At 29.1% G+C, this 16,197-nt stretch overlaps 2 protein-coding genes and 1 long non-coding RNA gene across 3 annotated transcripts; 1 reads left to right on the forward strand and 2 right to left on the reverse strand.

The window, feature by feature from the left end:
- The first annotated feature begins 1,785 nt into the window (after window positions 1–1,785).
- On the forward strand, window positions 1,786–2,820 carry LOC105139926 (arogenate dehydrogenase 2, chloroplastic-like). The gene is given in 1 exon segment (XM_011046563.1): window positions 1,786–2,820. A coding segment is annotated over 1 exon segment (894 nt). The 5' UTR covers window positions 1,786–1,875; the 3' UTR covers window positions 2,770–2,820.
- A 110-nt stretch (window positions 2,821–2,930) lies between these two features.
- LOC105139929 (protein SRG1-like) lies at window positions 2,931–5,563 on the reverse strand. Its single transcript, XM_011046567.1, has 4 exons — window positions 5,074–5,563; window positions 4,522–4,769; window positions 3,762–4,086; window positions 2,931–3,357 (listed from the first exon to the last, which is right to left on the reverse strand). The coding sequence occupies exons 1-4, from the start codon at window positions 5,320–5,322 to the stop codon at window positions 3,121–3,123; spliced, it is 1,059 nt and encodes a 352-aa protein (XP_011044869.1). The 5' UTR covers window positions 5,323–5,563; the 3' UTR covers window positions 2,931–3,120.
- An 8,675-nt stretch (window positions 5,564–14,238) lies between these two features.
- Window positions 14,239–15,043, reverse strand: LOC105139928 (uncharacterized). The gene is made up of 2 exons (XR_845086.1): window positions 15,012–15,043; window positions 14,239–14,302 (listed from the first exon to the last, which is right to left on the reverse strand). It is a non-coding gene; the product is annotated as an uncharacterized LOC105139928 (long non-coding RNA).
- Between the last annotated feature and the right edge of the window lie 1,154 nt (window positions 15,044–16,197).

A 16,197-nucleotide genomic window follows, 5' to 3' on the forward strand; every position in this document is an offset into this window, starting at 1 on the left:
AGAAGCTTTAAAATTAAAATAAATAAAAATTAAAGGAATGATAATCAACTTTAAAACAAATATAAGTTAGAGGACACATTTGAGTTTTTAAAAGCTCTACACATATATAAAAGAGAAAAACAAAAAGAAAGAAACAAGAAAAAAAGAGAGGAAAAACTCCCATCACCTTTAAACCACCACCAACCAAGCAAAATGCACAACACCAATAGCTACACCGCCATCTAACACATTGAATAACATGATTATTGTTAAATCTCGACCATCATGATATATTCCATGCATCTCTTTTTTTTTTTAGATTAACATGGATTTTCGGGCCAGCTTACGCGCACCACGACTAATCCCACGGGCCCTGAAGTTAACGATCATATAAGCCTCCAGTGGCCATCATATGAGCAACCAAGAACTCAAACCTGAGACCACAGAGGGAGCAAACCCCTTAATCCCAAGTCCTTACCACTTGACCACCACCTAAATAGTTATTCCATGCATCTCTTATTTGGTTTGGAGGATGACGACATGTTAATGCGTGTATAGAATGTTTCATTCTTTTTATATTGACTTACATTCTTTCTATTCTTGTAAGTTATTAATAAATCTTAAAATATAATAACCCAAAAATAAAAATAAAATTGAAAATTTTTTCTCTTAAAACATGATGGTCTTATCTTTCTTCTTTTTTTTATTTAGAGTTTTAGATTTTCTTTTTAAGAAATTTATATAAATACAGAAGTAACTATCAATAATTACTTTATAAATTCATTTTAAAAAGAGAGGCACAAACAAATATGTAAGACAAAATTACATTTGGTCCATCGAAACCGATAGCATTTGAGATCATGCATGAAAGACACCTTTTTTCAATAGAAATGAGATTTTTTTTTTCTCTTTATTGTTTTGTTAAGTTAACAATTCGGATGCATTTACATGAGAATTCTTAACCCTTAGATGGGTTTTTAGCCGTCAGGAGTGAAATGTTTGGAATGGAAATGGAGGAATTGAAATGAAAATCAAGAAATTAGAATGATATTTTAATTATAATATTGTACTTGAATAATAATAAATAACTAAAATGAAATTTTAAAATTTTTATGAGTTATTTTGAAGATAAAAATGAATACTAATTAAAATAATGATTTCTTTAATTATAATATTAATGAAAAATAATAGAAGTAATTTATGTGATTATGATATAAATAGCGGTAATGATAATAAAATAATAATAATAATAAGTTTTTATTTAAAAAAATAATGTAAGCAATACATTAATAGCTAAATAATAATTTTTAAGTAATTTAGTCTAAATAATATATCATTAATAAAAAAAATTATTATCATTTTGTTTCTCACCTGTAAAATTATATTTAATTTTTATTATGTAGCTCATGTTATTCTATTTTTATAACTAAATAATTATAAATTAAAATTATTATTCATAGTACTACCATGTCCTTTCTTGTTATATAACAACACTTCATAATATAAATTAAAATATACTAAATAAAATTAATGAATATTTACTAATATGAGAGATTAATTGCACTACCAAATTACATTAATATTTTTAAAAGTTAATTTTTTATATTAAATTAATTTATTTTAGTATTTTTGAATTGTTTTGATATATTAGTATTAAAAATAAATTTCTTAAAAAATATTTTTTAATATATTTTTAAATAAAAGTTATTTTAAAAATTAAAAAATAACCGTAATACCTAACTAAACCTTGAAACGTATAAGAAATCTACGCTGGCCCTTCCAATTTCGAAACACCTATCCTGTATTTCTGCAACAGAGGAAGAGTCTTCACCCTCTTCGAGGACGACAACTCTTCTCTCGTCTCTTGTCTTTCTACCGTCGACAACGACAAAAAATATGCTCACTGTAACCTCAACAAAACCCCATAATCACTTTCCCTCCCTTGCCGTCCCTCTCCCTCTCAAGAAAACCTCCCCTCTCCGCATTCGCTCTCTCGACGCCACCCAGCCATACGACTATGAGTCTCAGCTCCGCACCCAACACCTCAAGTCCCAATCCATCAAGATCGCCATTCTGGGCTTCGGCAACTTTGGCCGGTTCCTCTCCAAAACTCTCTCTTGCCAAGGCCACACTTTCCTAGCTTACTCTCGCACAAGCTACACCGATGCCGCCAAAAGCTTAGGCGTCACTTTCTTCAACGACCCACATGACCTCTGCGAGAGCCACCCTGAAGTTGTAATCTTATGCACTTCGATTCTTTCGACCGAGAAGGTACTTCCGTCTTTCCCATTTCAGAGACTCAAACGTAGTACCCTTATAGTTGATGTTTTGTCTGTTAAAGAGTTTGCTAAGAATATCTTGCTGAGATATTTGCCTGTCGAATTTTATATTCTGTGTACACACCCCATGTTTGGACCTGAAAGTGGGAAGAATTCTTGTTCTGATTTGCCTTTTGTTTATGATAAGGTTAGGATTGGTAACGAGGAGGATAGGATTGATAGAGTTGAGAGGTTTCTTGATGTTTTTGCGAAAGAAGGGTGTAGGATGGTTGAAATGAGCTGTGCAGAGCATGATAGGTAAGCGGTCGGATCGCAGTTTGTCACCCATACTGTGGGGAGATTATTGAGGAGGTTTGGGTTGGAGACTTCGCCGATTAATACCAAAGGATACGAGACTTTGTTGGATTTGGTGGAGAATACGGCCGGGGATAGTTTTGAGCTGTATTATTGGTTGTTCATGTATAATAAGAATGCTATGGAGCAGTTTATTAGATTGGTTAAGAATTTATGAGATAAACTTATATCCATCATGTCGTCCCATACAAGAGTGTTTGATAACGTGGTTGAAAATATTAAAAAAAAAATTATCTTAAAATCACTAAATTGATGATGACATTCTTAAAAGCACTTTAAAAGTATCAGGACAATAATACCAAACGGTGCCTAAATAGATTTTAGCAGCAATACCTTCAATCATATTAACATGGAGCCAAATGATGGAAAATAACGAGGGAGTAGTTTTAGGAAACTTCTCCAGATCGATAATGTACATAAATTATCAATAATATACACGACATTATCAGGCAAGGTGTATAAAGATGATGTGATAAAAACCACAAGGCATCATGCTGATGGCACAGATCTAAACTTTTGCCACATGAATTGCCCTCTTTCCTTGCTGGTAGTGTTCCCAGTGCACATCAGCATAGTCTTTCACTTTCTTGTATATTTTTTTTCGTTCCTCGTTGATCAAACCTTCTTCTGGTCCAATCTCTTTATTTGGTTCAGGTGCGTAGAAGACGGCCACAGAAACCCTCTCCTTCTCTGAGTTGGTCAAAACTCTATGAACTGGGCTCTTGAACACCCCATTGGTCATTATCTGCATTAACTTAGGTAATCAGTCATGAGATGTTTTGTATTACCAAAATTGCTTGTTAAACTGTTCGAGACACCAGTTATGTAATACATTTTTTCCTTAAAATTTATCTAGCCAATTGAATTATGTCACTGCACTGGTCATGTTTTTGCCAGATCCAGCATGTTTAGGCACAGAGCATTCGGCAAGCACCATGTGTTCCTGAATCATAGAAACACCCCTTTCCAACTGGTTGTGACAGAATGATGGCTACCATAAAAGCTGCTTAAATTGGTCAAGAAAGAAGAGTGAAACAAAAGCTCTGGCTGACAGCATTTTCGAAACATAAATTCTCCTGGGGGTTTGCCTGAAGTATCAATGTGTCCCTATCCTGTTAAGATCACATAAAAGATTACCATTAACCATACCTCCATTTGATCACCCATGAGTACTAGGAGAGCATCAGAAATTGCAGGAACTGTGAACCATCGCTCATCTTTGAAGACCTGAAGACCTTCTACATCGTCTTGCAAGATAATGGTGTACCCTGATCCATCTGCATGGGCTTTCAAACCTAGAACAAGATCAGGCCTCTGACACCGTGAGTAGTAGTTGAACCTTGCTTGTAGCGCTGCTCGTTTGCCAAACTGATTCAGGAAGCAATCTGCTTCCAAGTTCAATGACTTTGCCATAGCTTTTGAAACAAGCTCTGTGAATATTTGCATCCTAGAAGTGTATTCTTCTAAATCCTCTCTGCATAATTATGAATATGTTGGGTGCATGTTAGAAGTCACAAAAATTCTGATCTGAATGCAAAATCTTTGAAATTCTGTGGAACAAGTCATTGTGAATCCTCTATTTCTGCTTGTTGGTTCCCTATAATCAAGATCTTTGACCAGTTCTTCCCAAGAAAACTATCAGATTCTTTCCCAATCACTGTTGCTATTTATGATGAAGAAGATGATATAAAACATATGCTTAGGACATCTAACTTTTTAAATGTTCTGTCATGTGGATTGTTTTGTGCATTAATTGATGTTAAATCACAGTTTAGAATTGAGAATACACACGCATAAATCTTGCTGGAGTTTATTGAGGATACAGGTTTTCTGATGATATATCTGAACTGCCCAAAGCTATTTTTGATATGTTCTAGCAGTCGATGTATACAAAGAGCATGCTGCAGACCTGAATGATTTTGGATTCTCCGGCCAAAACTCATGCTTCCTTCGATCTTCTGGGTATACGTTAAGAAACAAGCGATCAGACCAGTCAAGCGACTGTCCTTCTGCTGGGACAGGATCAGCTCCATATCCTTCAAACTCTTCCACTCCTTTAGCATGCCTTTTCTTCTCCTCCATTGGCTGCTCGAAGAAATCCCTCGCTACTTGGCGAATCTTATCAAGAAATGATTTTGGAATACCGTGACCTGTTGCCTTCAATGCACAAGTGGTTTTAACAACGTAGCCGGGAGCACGCACAAAAGCGAAGTCAACTAAACAAAAAGCAAAAGAGGTAGCTTTTTCCTCAGGTTCTGGGTATATAGTTAGGGCATATAGATAATGATTCTGGATCTATTGTTGAATATTCATGCTTCTAATGCAAGTTGCCTACACATCTCTTGATCTTTTTGCTAAGATCATGCTTGACACTGGCTTTAGACTTCTAATGGGTGGTATGTTCCGTATTATGGGCTATCATTTCAAGTCTCAGTCTCCGTGAAGGGTAAAAATTTCATACCTGAAAGCAGCCCCATGAACAAAGAGCTGATCTAAGCCGCTGCAGTTCTTGTGCAGAGCATGGCTCTGAAGAAGAGAGGAGGCTGAGGTCTATGATCGGAATCAGATCAGATGGGGGACTGGGAATTGCTTCATTAGTGCAATCATCTCTACTGATGTAGGGCTTTTGTGGTTCTTCACCGTTAAGGACCATTTCCTGAACACGCTTTGATAGCAAAATCTCTGCAGGGAGAGCTGAAACTCCAGCCATTTTTGTTAGGAAGTTCTGATGTGATTGCAAATCTGGTCTTTTTGTGATTCTTGCTAATGCTTGTGAGGTGGTGTTGTTGGTATCTATCAGGAACAATCGTGTAGAGAAGAGGGCTCAATTTAGAGGAGCTATGGGACAATCTTTATATGAATGGTGAGGTGTGCTGGTGCTGGAGCTGGAGCTCAATGAACCGACTCCTGAGCTTAGTTTTGGAAGATTGGCTTGGCTGATTTGTCGTTGAGCTTGAGGTAGTTACTAGATTTGTGCCCTGTGATCCCCCGGGGGGGTGGGGGTGGGGGGGTTCGGGGTTCTCATGAAAAATGCTAAGGAAACAAATAATAATATGAGAATCCAATTATTACATTAATTGGTAATTTAAATAATATAATTTAAAAAACATATTAATAAAAAAAATTAATAAAAAAGAATATATTTTAATTCTATTGAATTATAAAATAACTCAATATTAAAAAAAAAATCTTTAGTTAAAAAATCCCTAATTAAACTAGATTTACTTATAAACTTTATAATTTTATTTATAAACTTCATGATCACATAAAATGGAGATGGTATTATAAAAAAATATTAAAAATTAATTTTTAATAAATCAAATAAAAATATGATAATCTCAAAAACAATACTTTACTGAACCGGCCAAACTTAATTGTTCCCTTTACCAAATAAATTATAACTAAAAAAATAGAATGAAAACATAAAAATATACTTGCATGCTAAGTTATCTTTTTTTCTTTCTTTTAAAAGTAATTTCTTCAATTTGCTGCTCATAAAAATTAAAAAGGTAATTTCTCCTATATATATATATATATATAAGGATAAAAATATTATTTCTTAGTGCTTAGAAAATGTGTTCAACTCAATTTACCTACAATCAAATTTGATAATGTTTACATAATATCTTGATAAAATAACTATAATATTATAGAAGAAAACTTTGTCAAATCCATTATGTTTTGTATCTTGATTTGTAATGAATTACTATCTTTTTAGGTTTTTGTTAATACTTTTTTTATTGAGTTTTTAAACTAATTCAAAAATGCTAAAGGTATAAAAACTGTTTACAAAATTCCTATTATTAAATGATGGTAATTGTGATAGGGAAAGTTATTAAATGATATAGTATGAAATTTATTGCATTCATAATTATTAGAATGAAATATATAATAAAAAACAGCACATCATTTAGTTAAAAGTTTTTCTTTTGAAAAATACAATAAAAATATATGCATAGGCCATTAGATCAGTGAGATTTATAGTTGGATCCTACTTTTATTTTATTTTATTTTTTTTAAAAAAACTTGATGTTTAGCATTACTCAAATTTGGAAATGCCTTTTTCAAATAATATAATATTTAAACCCAATTTTTGAATAATATAGTATTTTATAAAACAAATGTTTTTCACTAAAAGTTTTTAGTAATGGAAAAAGAATTAAAAAATAAAATAAAAATTTGAACATCCCGTTTATGAAAGAAACTCACCTGATGAACACTTCATATTATTTCTGCCTCTTTTTTTTTTTTTTTCATGCTGAGAAGGATTCTTTTCTTATATTTGGATAAAAAAGATGTAATTTTTTTTTATAAATTCTGCAATTTCCAGGTTTTCAAGTGTGTGTTAGATAACACAGTGGACAAAGTTTTTCAAAAATATTTTTTAATTAAAATAATATTTTTTATTGTTTTTTAAATTGAAAATCATTAAAAAATAATATAAATAAATATTAATTTGTTGTTTTAAAAAATTATTTTAAAAAATATGTCAAGAAAATAAAATAAAAAAACCTTTCTCGTTATGCAAAGTTAAAATAAATAAATAAAACTTTGCACTATTTTTAAAGCTATATGGCTTTTCGGCTCATTTATGATTGTGGGAGAGCTAAATTAGGCTTTTCAGGACAACATTCACTAGGAGCAGGGGATCGCAGATATTTTGGTGGTGTAGCCAACGAGGATATTGGGACCAAACCATTCAGGAGACCTAGGACGGGTTTGTCGATAGTGAAATGCATCACCGCGACCCGTAACTTTACAAAACTTGTCTTTTATTATTTTTAAGGTTATTCTAGTGGTGGAGAGATTTTTATCTCATTGGAAATTTTTAGAATATACTTGTCTAATTCTTCAAAGTATTAATTCGTGTTAATTTAAAAATAAAAATAATGACAATTAAAATTTTAAAATTTAATAATAAATTAATTATGGCAATTATGAATTAGTTGATTATTCACTAAGATTAATAAAAATAATTAATATTATAATTTTAAAGTTTAATTCAGTAATTAATTAAAGGTAAATTCTAGATAATGAGTCAGGTTGACCATTAACCTGACTTGATATAAAAATGAAAATAAATCCAACTCAAGAGTCAATCCAGAACTAGATTTGAGTCACAAGTTGGGTTGATCATTGATCCAGGTTAATATAATGATAAAAATAATCATTATAATTATTGTAAAACTTAACTATGGTCTCAACCCAAGGTAAAACCCAGGTCACGGGTCAGGATAGTCAACCTAAGGCAAGAATTAGTTACAAGATGGGATGGTTAACTCATGTTGACCTGATGCAATATAAGAATAAAAATAACTAGTATTATAGCTTTAAAATTTGACTCGGGAGTTAACTAGAGTCAAGGTCTGAGTCATAGATTGATTATTAAAATTGATTATTATAAAATTGGGAGAGTCATGTAAGAATAAAATTGATTATTATCATAATTTTAAAATTTAGGGTATTGACCCGGGGCAAGGCCCAAGTCACGGGTTGAGAGTCAGTTTTAAAATTTAGGGTATTGACCCGAGGCAAGGCCCAAGTCACGGGTTGAGAGTCAACCCATATTGACTCAAATAAAAAAATAAAGTAACCTTATTTTGACCGAAAAAATTCAAAAAATTAGTGGATTTTTACTAGCACTTTATCACGAGTCATGGATCGACGCAAGTTTTTAATTAAGTTAGGTTGGATCAATTATTTCTTTGTATTTTTCTCAAACTTGAATCAATTTAGGCCTAAAATTGACTAGATCTAGTATATTGACTGTGAAAAATAAAATGAAATAAATTATCTAGTCGAGTCTAAAATATATTAAATATAAAGCAAGATAGTTATTTGTTATTTTCATTTAATTTTACCCAAAAAAATACCTATTCTCTCTTTTTGTCATACATTAGACTATTTATTACTTTTCAAGAATATTATTGTTCCTTCTATGTCATCTCGTACGTCACCAAATTATCAAAGTAGTCTTTTTTTCTATCATACAATCCTAATAAATAACATTATAAAAAATTGTGAAAGTTTTTATCTTAAAAAAAACATAAATGTCAAAATTGCTAAATAAATAATGTTACATGATATATAAATAATTAATTTTCTATAATGATAACAAAATTTTATAATTCGTGTCATATTTAGTAAAGCTAATAATAATAATATATCCTAAATACATGGGAAATAAATAAAAATGAAACATAATTTAACATAATCCTAAAAATTTAGAGAATAGGTCATTATATAGCATTGTATTTGTATATGGTTTTCCAATTATAAGACTTTCTTGAAAAGATTTTTCAATTATAAGATTTTCTTGAAAAGAATTTAAATATTTAATGTCATGAAATTTAAAATCCAAAAAAAAAAATCAAAGAATGAGGCTAAATTAGTCACTTTAAAAAAGTTGGAGTGGTATCTATGTATTATTATTACTAACAGAATAAGAAATTTACTCTTTTCATCTTGTAATTTAGTTTTTTTTTTACTATGCTTCTATTTTTCTTAAAACTACACTTTAGGTTAATTCAAATTTTTAAATTGAACAAAAATAATGAAAGTACCATCATATCTATTATTTCTAAAATTAAATTAAATGATTATTTTTTTCACTTTGTCTCTCTTTTATATACCAATTTCCCTTCTTTTCTAACTTTAATCAAACATTAATTAATCTAAACTCAAATCAAGTTGTCAATCTAATGTTTTTAATGGATTTCTCTTATTTTTCTTGTCTTAAACAACCAAATACCTATATTTTTTTAAAATAAATGTTAAATACATTTATAATATTTATGAGCTTCTCATAAAATGAAATTTTTTATGATGGAATGTCATAGCCTTCCTCGTGTCTCCCTTTGGTGGTGGATCTCAGCTGGCTATTGGTGTTGGATGTGGTTGTTAATGTACTATTATTGGTCTATGATGTACGATGATAATTGAAGAGATAAATTATGCCAAATATAGTTACTTCTCACCCAATGGTTAAGATACTAAACCAAGCAGACTAATTTTCACTTTCACCACCTTGTTAACAACAATTTTACCATATCGATATAAATAAAGACGATGACAATGGTAAACAACTCAAACAAGATAAACCTAGCAAAGGTTTTTCCATTGGCCACTTACTTGAATAAACACCCTTTTTTTTCTTTTTTTTTCTTTTTTTGAAGAAGAAATAATGAATCGATTATAAAACTATTATTGTTGTTGTCGTTATGCTTCTAGTACTGTTAGTGTTTCTCATTACAGTCATAGTTCCTCATAGTTCCTTATTCATCTTCATTTACTGATGATGCTAATAATGAAATTTATTCACTATAAAAATAGATCCATCGATACCACCAATGAACCCTTTTGTAATCTTAATCTAGACACCATTGCCTAAATGACCTTTTTACACCTTTTTCTTTTTTATTTCTTATAATTTTTAAAAATTCTTTTTTAATTCCAACAAAACTTGGAAATCTTGTCAAAAAGGTATGTTATAAGTTAATTTTTTTTGTTTGATTTTGCTTTGTTGCCTTTGAAGGAGTGCATACATATATCATATTAGTTAAAATGCTTCAGGGTCACTAGAAGATCTAGATGGACTCGTATAGAAAATTTTAGGGTAAGAGACTCGTCGGGACAAGAAAATATATTAATACCCCTAACGTATTTTACCAGAGATAAGTTGTATTTTATAGTCTAAATGTTACTTAAAGGTATTGATGGGTTGCTAACCAATGATTCATCCATGGCTTAAGAGTGTTTGTTTTTTAGACAACTTTTATGATTAGTTTGAAAAAAAAATTTAAAAAGTGTAGTTAGCTATGTTAGTTTAATTTAGATACATGTTTGGTAAAAATTATGTTTAAAATTTATGTGTACCAAAAAACATGTATAAAATATTTGATAGTTGTGTTTGAGTGTGATTGTGGTTGCTTTTCAAAGTGATTTTTACTTAGAAATGGATTAAAATAGTTTTTTTTTTATTTTTTTAAAAAATTATTTTTGATATCAGTGTATCAAAATGATCTAAAAACATAAAAAGAAAAAAAAAATAAAGCAAAGAAAAAAATAAAAAAATATTTAAAAAAAAACACTTTTGAAACGCAAAAATAAACAGAGTTTTATGAAAATCGGTTAAAAAAAACACGTAAAAACTGCTGCATAAAGTAACCTTATTTTGACAAAAAAAAATTAAAAAATTATTGGATTTTTACTAGTACTTTATCACGAGTCATGGATTGACCCAAGTTTTTGATTAGGTTAGGTTAGATCAATCATTTCTTTGTATTTTTCTTAAACTTGAATCAATTTAGGCCTAAAATTGACCAGATCTAGTATATTAACTATGAAAAATAAAATGAAATAAATTATCTAGTCCATTCTAAAATATATCAAATATAAAACAAGATAGTTATTTGTTATTTTCATCTAATTTTACCCAAAAAAATACCTATTCTCTCTTTTTATCATACATTAGACTATTTACTACTTTTCAAAAATATTATTATTCCCTCTTTGTCATCTCGTATGTCATCAAATTACCAAAGTAGTCTCTCTTTCTATCGTACAATCCTAATAAATAACATTATAAAAAATTGTGAAAGTTTTATCTTAAAAAAAAAACATAAATGTCAAAATTCAAGATATCATGGAGTGTACTAGATAAATAATATTACATGATATATAAATAATTAATTTTCTATAATGATAACAAAATTTTATAATTCGTGTCATATTTAGTAAAGCTAATAATAATAATATATCCTAAATACATGGGAAATAAATAAAAATGAAACATAATTTAACATAATCCTAAAAATTTAGAGAATAGGTCATTATATAGCATTGTATTTGTATATGGTTTTCCAATTATAAGACTTTCTTGAAAAGATTTTTCAATTATAAGATTTTCTTGAAAAGAATTTAAATATTTAATGTCATGAAATTTAAAATCCAAAAAAAAAAAGTCAAAGAATGAGGCTAAATGAGTCACTTTAAAAAAATTAGAGTGCTATCTATGTATCATTATTACTAACAACTATAAAAGAATACAAAAATTACTCTTTTCATCTTGTAATTTAGTTATTTTTTTTACTATGCTTCTGTTTTTAAAAAAGCTACACTTTAGGTTAATTCAAATTTTTAAATTAAACAAAATAATGAAAGTACCATCATATCTATTATTTCTAGAATTAAACTAAATGATTTTTTTTTTTTACTTTGTCTCTCTTTTATGCACCAATTTCCCTGCTTTTCTAACCTTAATCAAACATTAATTAATCTAAACTCAAATCAAGTTATCAATCTAATGTTTTTAATGGATTTTTCTTATTTTTCTTGTCTGAAACAACCAAATACCTATATTTTTTTAAAATAAATGTTAAATACATTTATAGTGTTTATGAACTTCTCATAAAATGGAATTTTTTATGATGGAATGCTATAATCATCCTCGTGTCTTCTTTTGGTGGTGGATCTCAGTTGGCTACTACTATTAGTCTATGATGTATGATGATAATTGAAGAGATAAATTATGTCAAATGTAGTTACTTCTCACCCAGCAATGGTTAAGACACTAAACCAAGAAGACTAATCTTTACTTCCACCACCTTGTCAACAATAATTTTACCATATCGATATAAATAAAGACGATGACAATGTTAAGTAACTCAAACAAGATAAACCTAGCAAAGGTATTTCCATTCGCCACTTAAATAAACAACCATTTTTTTCTTTTTCTTTTTTTTTTGAATAAGAAAAATGAATCGATTATAAAACTATTATTGTTGTTGTCGTTATGCTTCTAGTACTATTAGTGTTTTTCATTATAGTCATAGTTCTTTGCTTATCTTCATTTACTGATGATGCTAATAATGAAATTTATTCACTATCAAATAGATCCATCGATACCACGAATGAACCCTTTTGAAATCTTAATCTAGACACCATTGCCTAAATGACCCTTTTACACCTTTTCCTTTTTTATTTCTTATAATTTTTAAAACTTCCTTTTTAATTCCAATAAAATTTGGAAATCTTGTCAAAAAGGTATGTTATAAGTTTTATTTTTTTTTGTTTGATTTTTCTTTGTTGCCTTTATACATATATTATATTGGTTAAAATGCTTAAGGGTCACTAGAAGATCTAGATGGACTGGTATAGAAAATTTTAAGGTAAGAGACTAGTTGTGGCAAGAAAATATATTAGTATCCCTAGCGTATTTTACCTAAAATAAGTTGTATTTTATAGCCTAAATGTGGCTTAAAGGTATTGATGGGTTGTTAACCAATGGTTCATCCATGGCTTAAGAGTGTATTTGTTTTTTAGATAACTTTTATGATTATAGTTTGAAAAAATAAGTTTAAAAAAAGTGTAGTTAGTTATGGTTAGTTTGATTTATATATATGTTTGGTAAAAATTATGATTGAAGTTTATGTGTACCAAAAAACATTTATAAAATGTTTGGTAGTTGTGTTTGAGTGTGATTGTGGTTGCTTTTCAAAGTGCTTTTTACTTAGAAATGCATTAAAATAGTTTTTTTATTTTTTTTTAAAACATTATTTTTGATATCCGGGCTTCAAAATAATCTAAAAACATAAAAAAACATTTAAAGCAAAGAAAAAATAAAAAAATTATTTTTTTCAAAAGCACTTTTGAAACACAAAAACAAACAGAGTTTTATGAAACTCAGTTAAAAAAACATGTAAAAACTGTTGCATAAAAACTATATTTTAAACTCAATTTTTTAATGGACCCTATGATATAAAACGCAGTTTGATTTGTTACCTTACCTTATTGTGTTTGTCTCACTGCAAACGCAAAAGCCAGTGGAAAACAAACACAACCTAAATAAAATTATTAAAAAAAGATATGAAAGACCGATAAATAATTTTAAATTGGTCATTTAAATGTTTTAGAATTTTTGAAATTTATTTAGGCTTTGTTTGGCAAAAGAACCATTTTTACTCAAAACAAAACTGTCAAAATAGGTCTAAAGGTGTTTTCGTCAAACAACTTTTTAGGCCAAAAATTCCTTACAAAAAAAGTAATCAACCAAATAAAGCTTTAGTACATAACATGTAATAGTCCTGTCAATTCGTTTCTATCAACGCTAAAAGATCCCAGCATGCACTCTTAATTTAAAGGTAATTTTTTTTATAAGAAATTCTATTGAAATTTCAGTAGAGTTTTCTTTGTACATAAAATGACCCAATTTATCGACTACTGTCAATTTACTCATTCAATCCTTCACAACAAGGCCCTATAATTCCAGACTTTAATTTCATCATCTATACTTGACAGCTCAAACAATCCATCCACACAAGATCAATATAAACATAGCTTACACACATATATACCCTACGAACAAGATTAATATAAACATAGGTTACATATTATATTATAAAGTCTGAAAGGAGAAAGGATACTAACATGTAATGAGAGAATTTAAAATATAACATAAGTATTCTAAAAAGTTTCAAAATGATTAATTATAGGATAACTAAGAAGTTCTGGGTCATATATTACATCAGATTTTACATAACTAACAGACTAAGATTTTTATATGTATCAAAGTTTACACAAAAGTATAATTCATAACCTAACTAATACTATTATACCTGAGCTAAAGTTTTACATAAGCCTAGCAAAGTAGAGTCCTAAAAACTAATGAGCTTCCTGGGTATTAGATGGACCTGTTACAAACACAACTTAATAAGCATATAATTATATTGATAACAAAAATAAAAATGATCATATAATGAATACAAATAAAGCATAAGTTTTGAATTAGTTTCCTATGAATTCTAACAATCAACCTATAAATTTATTAAGAATCATTTAAGACTCAATCAGACATCATTTACATATTTTTAATTGAATACTCTTATTTTTTTATATGAACTTTGTAACTTTATGTAATTAGGTTCACTAAGTCTTTAATGTTGTATGATCCAACCTGGAAACTTTTAGTCAATTGTACATATTAAATCCTCCTAAATCATCTAAACACATATACCCTTTACGGATTGATTCTTATTGATCATTCCCAAACATCCTAAAATGGACACCATTAGCCATAACTACTCTTATTGATCACTTCCGGCAATCCTAATGCAATTGTCATTAGCTGAAACTAATCTTATTAATCATTCCTGGTAGTCTCAACATGGATGCCATTAGCTGAGGCTAATCTTATAATTCATTTTCTAGCAAAATCCTCCATGGATGCCATCAACTGAAACTAATCTCATATTTACTTTCCAAGCAAATTCTATTATGAATACCATTAGCCAAAGCTAATCTCATAAATATACCAGTCTTGACTTACAATGAGCATATTTATAATTGCATTCCTCTCAAGAATTAAATTATGTAAGTGTAAAAAAAAGAAAAACTATGCACTTGCTCCACTTGTCTTGTGACCTCCTCTAGCAAAGGATCTAATCTTGGTCGCTCCTCTTGAATCACAAGAAAATCTTTGGTCATGTTTCCTTCAAGGCAAATGTTATAGCAACTCCATATCATTTTCCATCCATGTTAATTTTCTCATCATAACATATAAAAACATATCAAGTATAATTTCAAGGTTAGGTATATTGACATGCAGGTGTCCACACGACTCGGTTTCTGTCAATGAAAATTAGTGTCCTATGACTCAAAACTGAAGTCTCATAACTCAAAATGAAGAAAAATTTATGGACAAAAGTTTTAATTCTAATAACCAAACTATCATGTTATGAACAACTTGACCTCTTAATGGTATTTTTCCCATATTTAGAGTTTCATAACTTTAATTGAGGCAAGACTAGTGCCAAATGTTAGCTAACTTATCCCTCTACAACTTTCATATAAAAAGTTATAACAATTTCATAGAATTCTAATCTTCAAAACTGTCTAGTTTTATGTCCATATATATAAATACCAATTTAATATCTCATATTAGGACTTTCCTTCTTATAAATTTTATTACGAGCTAGAATTTAACCATTATCTTTATGGCACAATGCTTCACACAATCTTAAGAGTCAATATAATTATTTTAAATACAAAACAAAAAAAATTGAAAAAGATGCTCAGATAATTCTACATACTATACTAATTCATATTATGAAGTACAAGACATTCACAAATAACATAAAATAAGATTGAAAGATTCATCTCTAGTCTGAAAATGTTCATTTCTCATCTCAACCTTTTAATTTCATCAATTGGTCTTTCAAAATTATAAGATTTTTAGCAACCTTAGATTATTTATTTTGGGGTATTCTCCCTTTGGATTCAAATTGAATCAAAATAACAATAGACAAGTAAGTGTTTATCCTTACTGCTTAACTACTTTTTATGATCGGCTTGTTTTAACTCGCAAGTGCACGATTGTGCGATGTAGCAATTAACTTGGTAAGATCGAGGTCATATCCACAGAGAGCTAGATCTAGAAAATAAGCTAGGTAAAAAAAAAACTCAAGAGAAATTAAATTAATAATAGCTTGGTTGAAAATAATTGATGGATTTGTTTTCAAAGATGAAGACGTGTAAATAGATTTTAAATGATAAGAAAAAGTAAGTCTTGGTCCAAATCAATTTTAAT

Source organism: Populus euphratica, unplaced genomic scaffold (genome assembly GCF_000495115.2).
Source record: "Populus euphratica unplaced genomic scaffold, PopEup_1.0 scaffold203.1, whole genome shotgun sequence".
NCBI classification, from domain to species: domain Eukaryota; kingdom Viridiplantae; phylum Streptophyta; class Magnoliopsida; order Malpighiales; family Salicaceae; genus Populus; species Populus euphratica.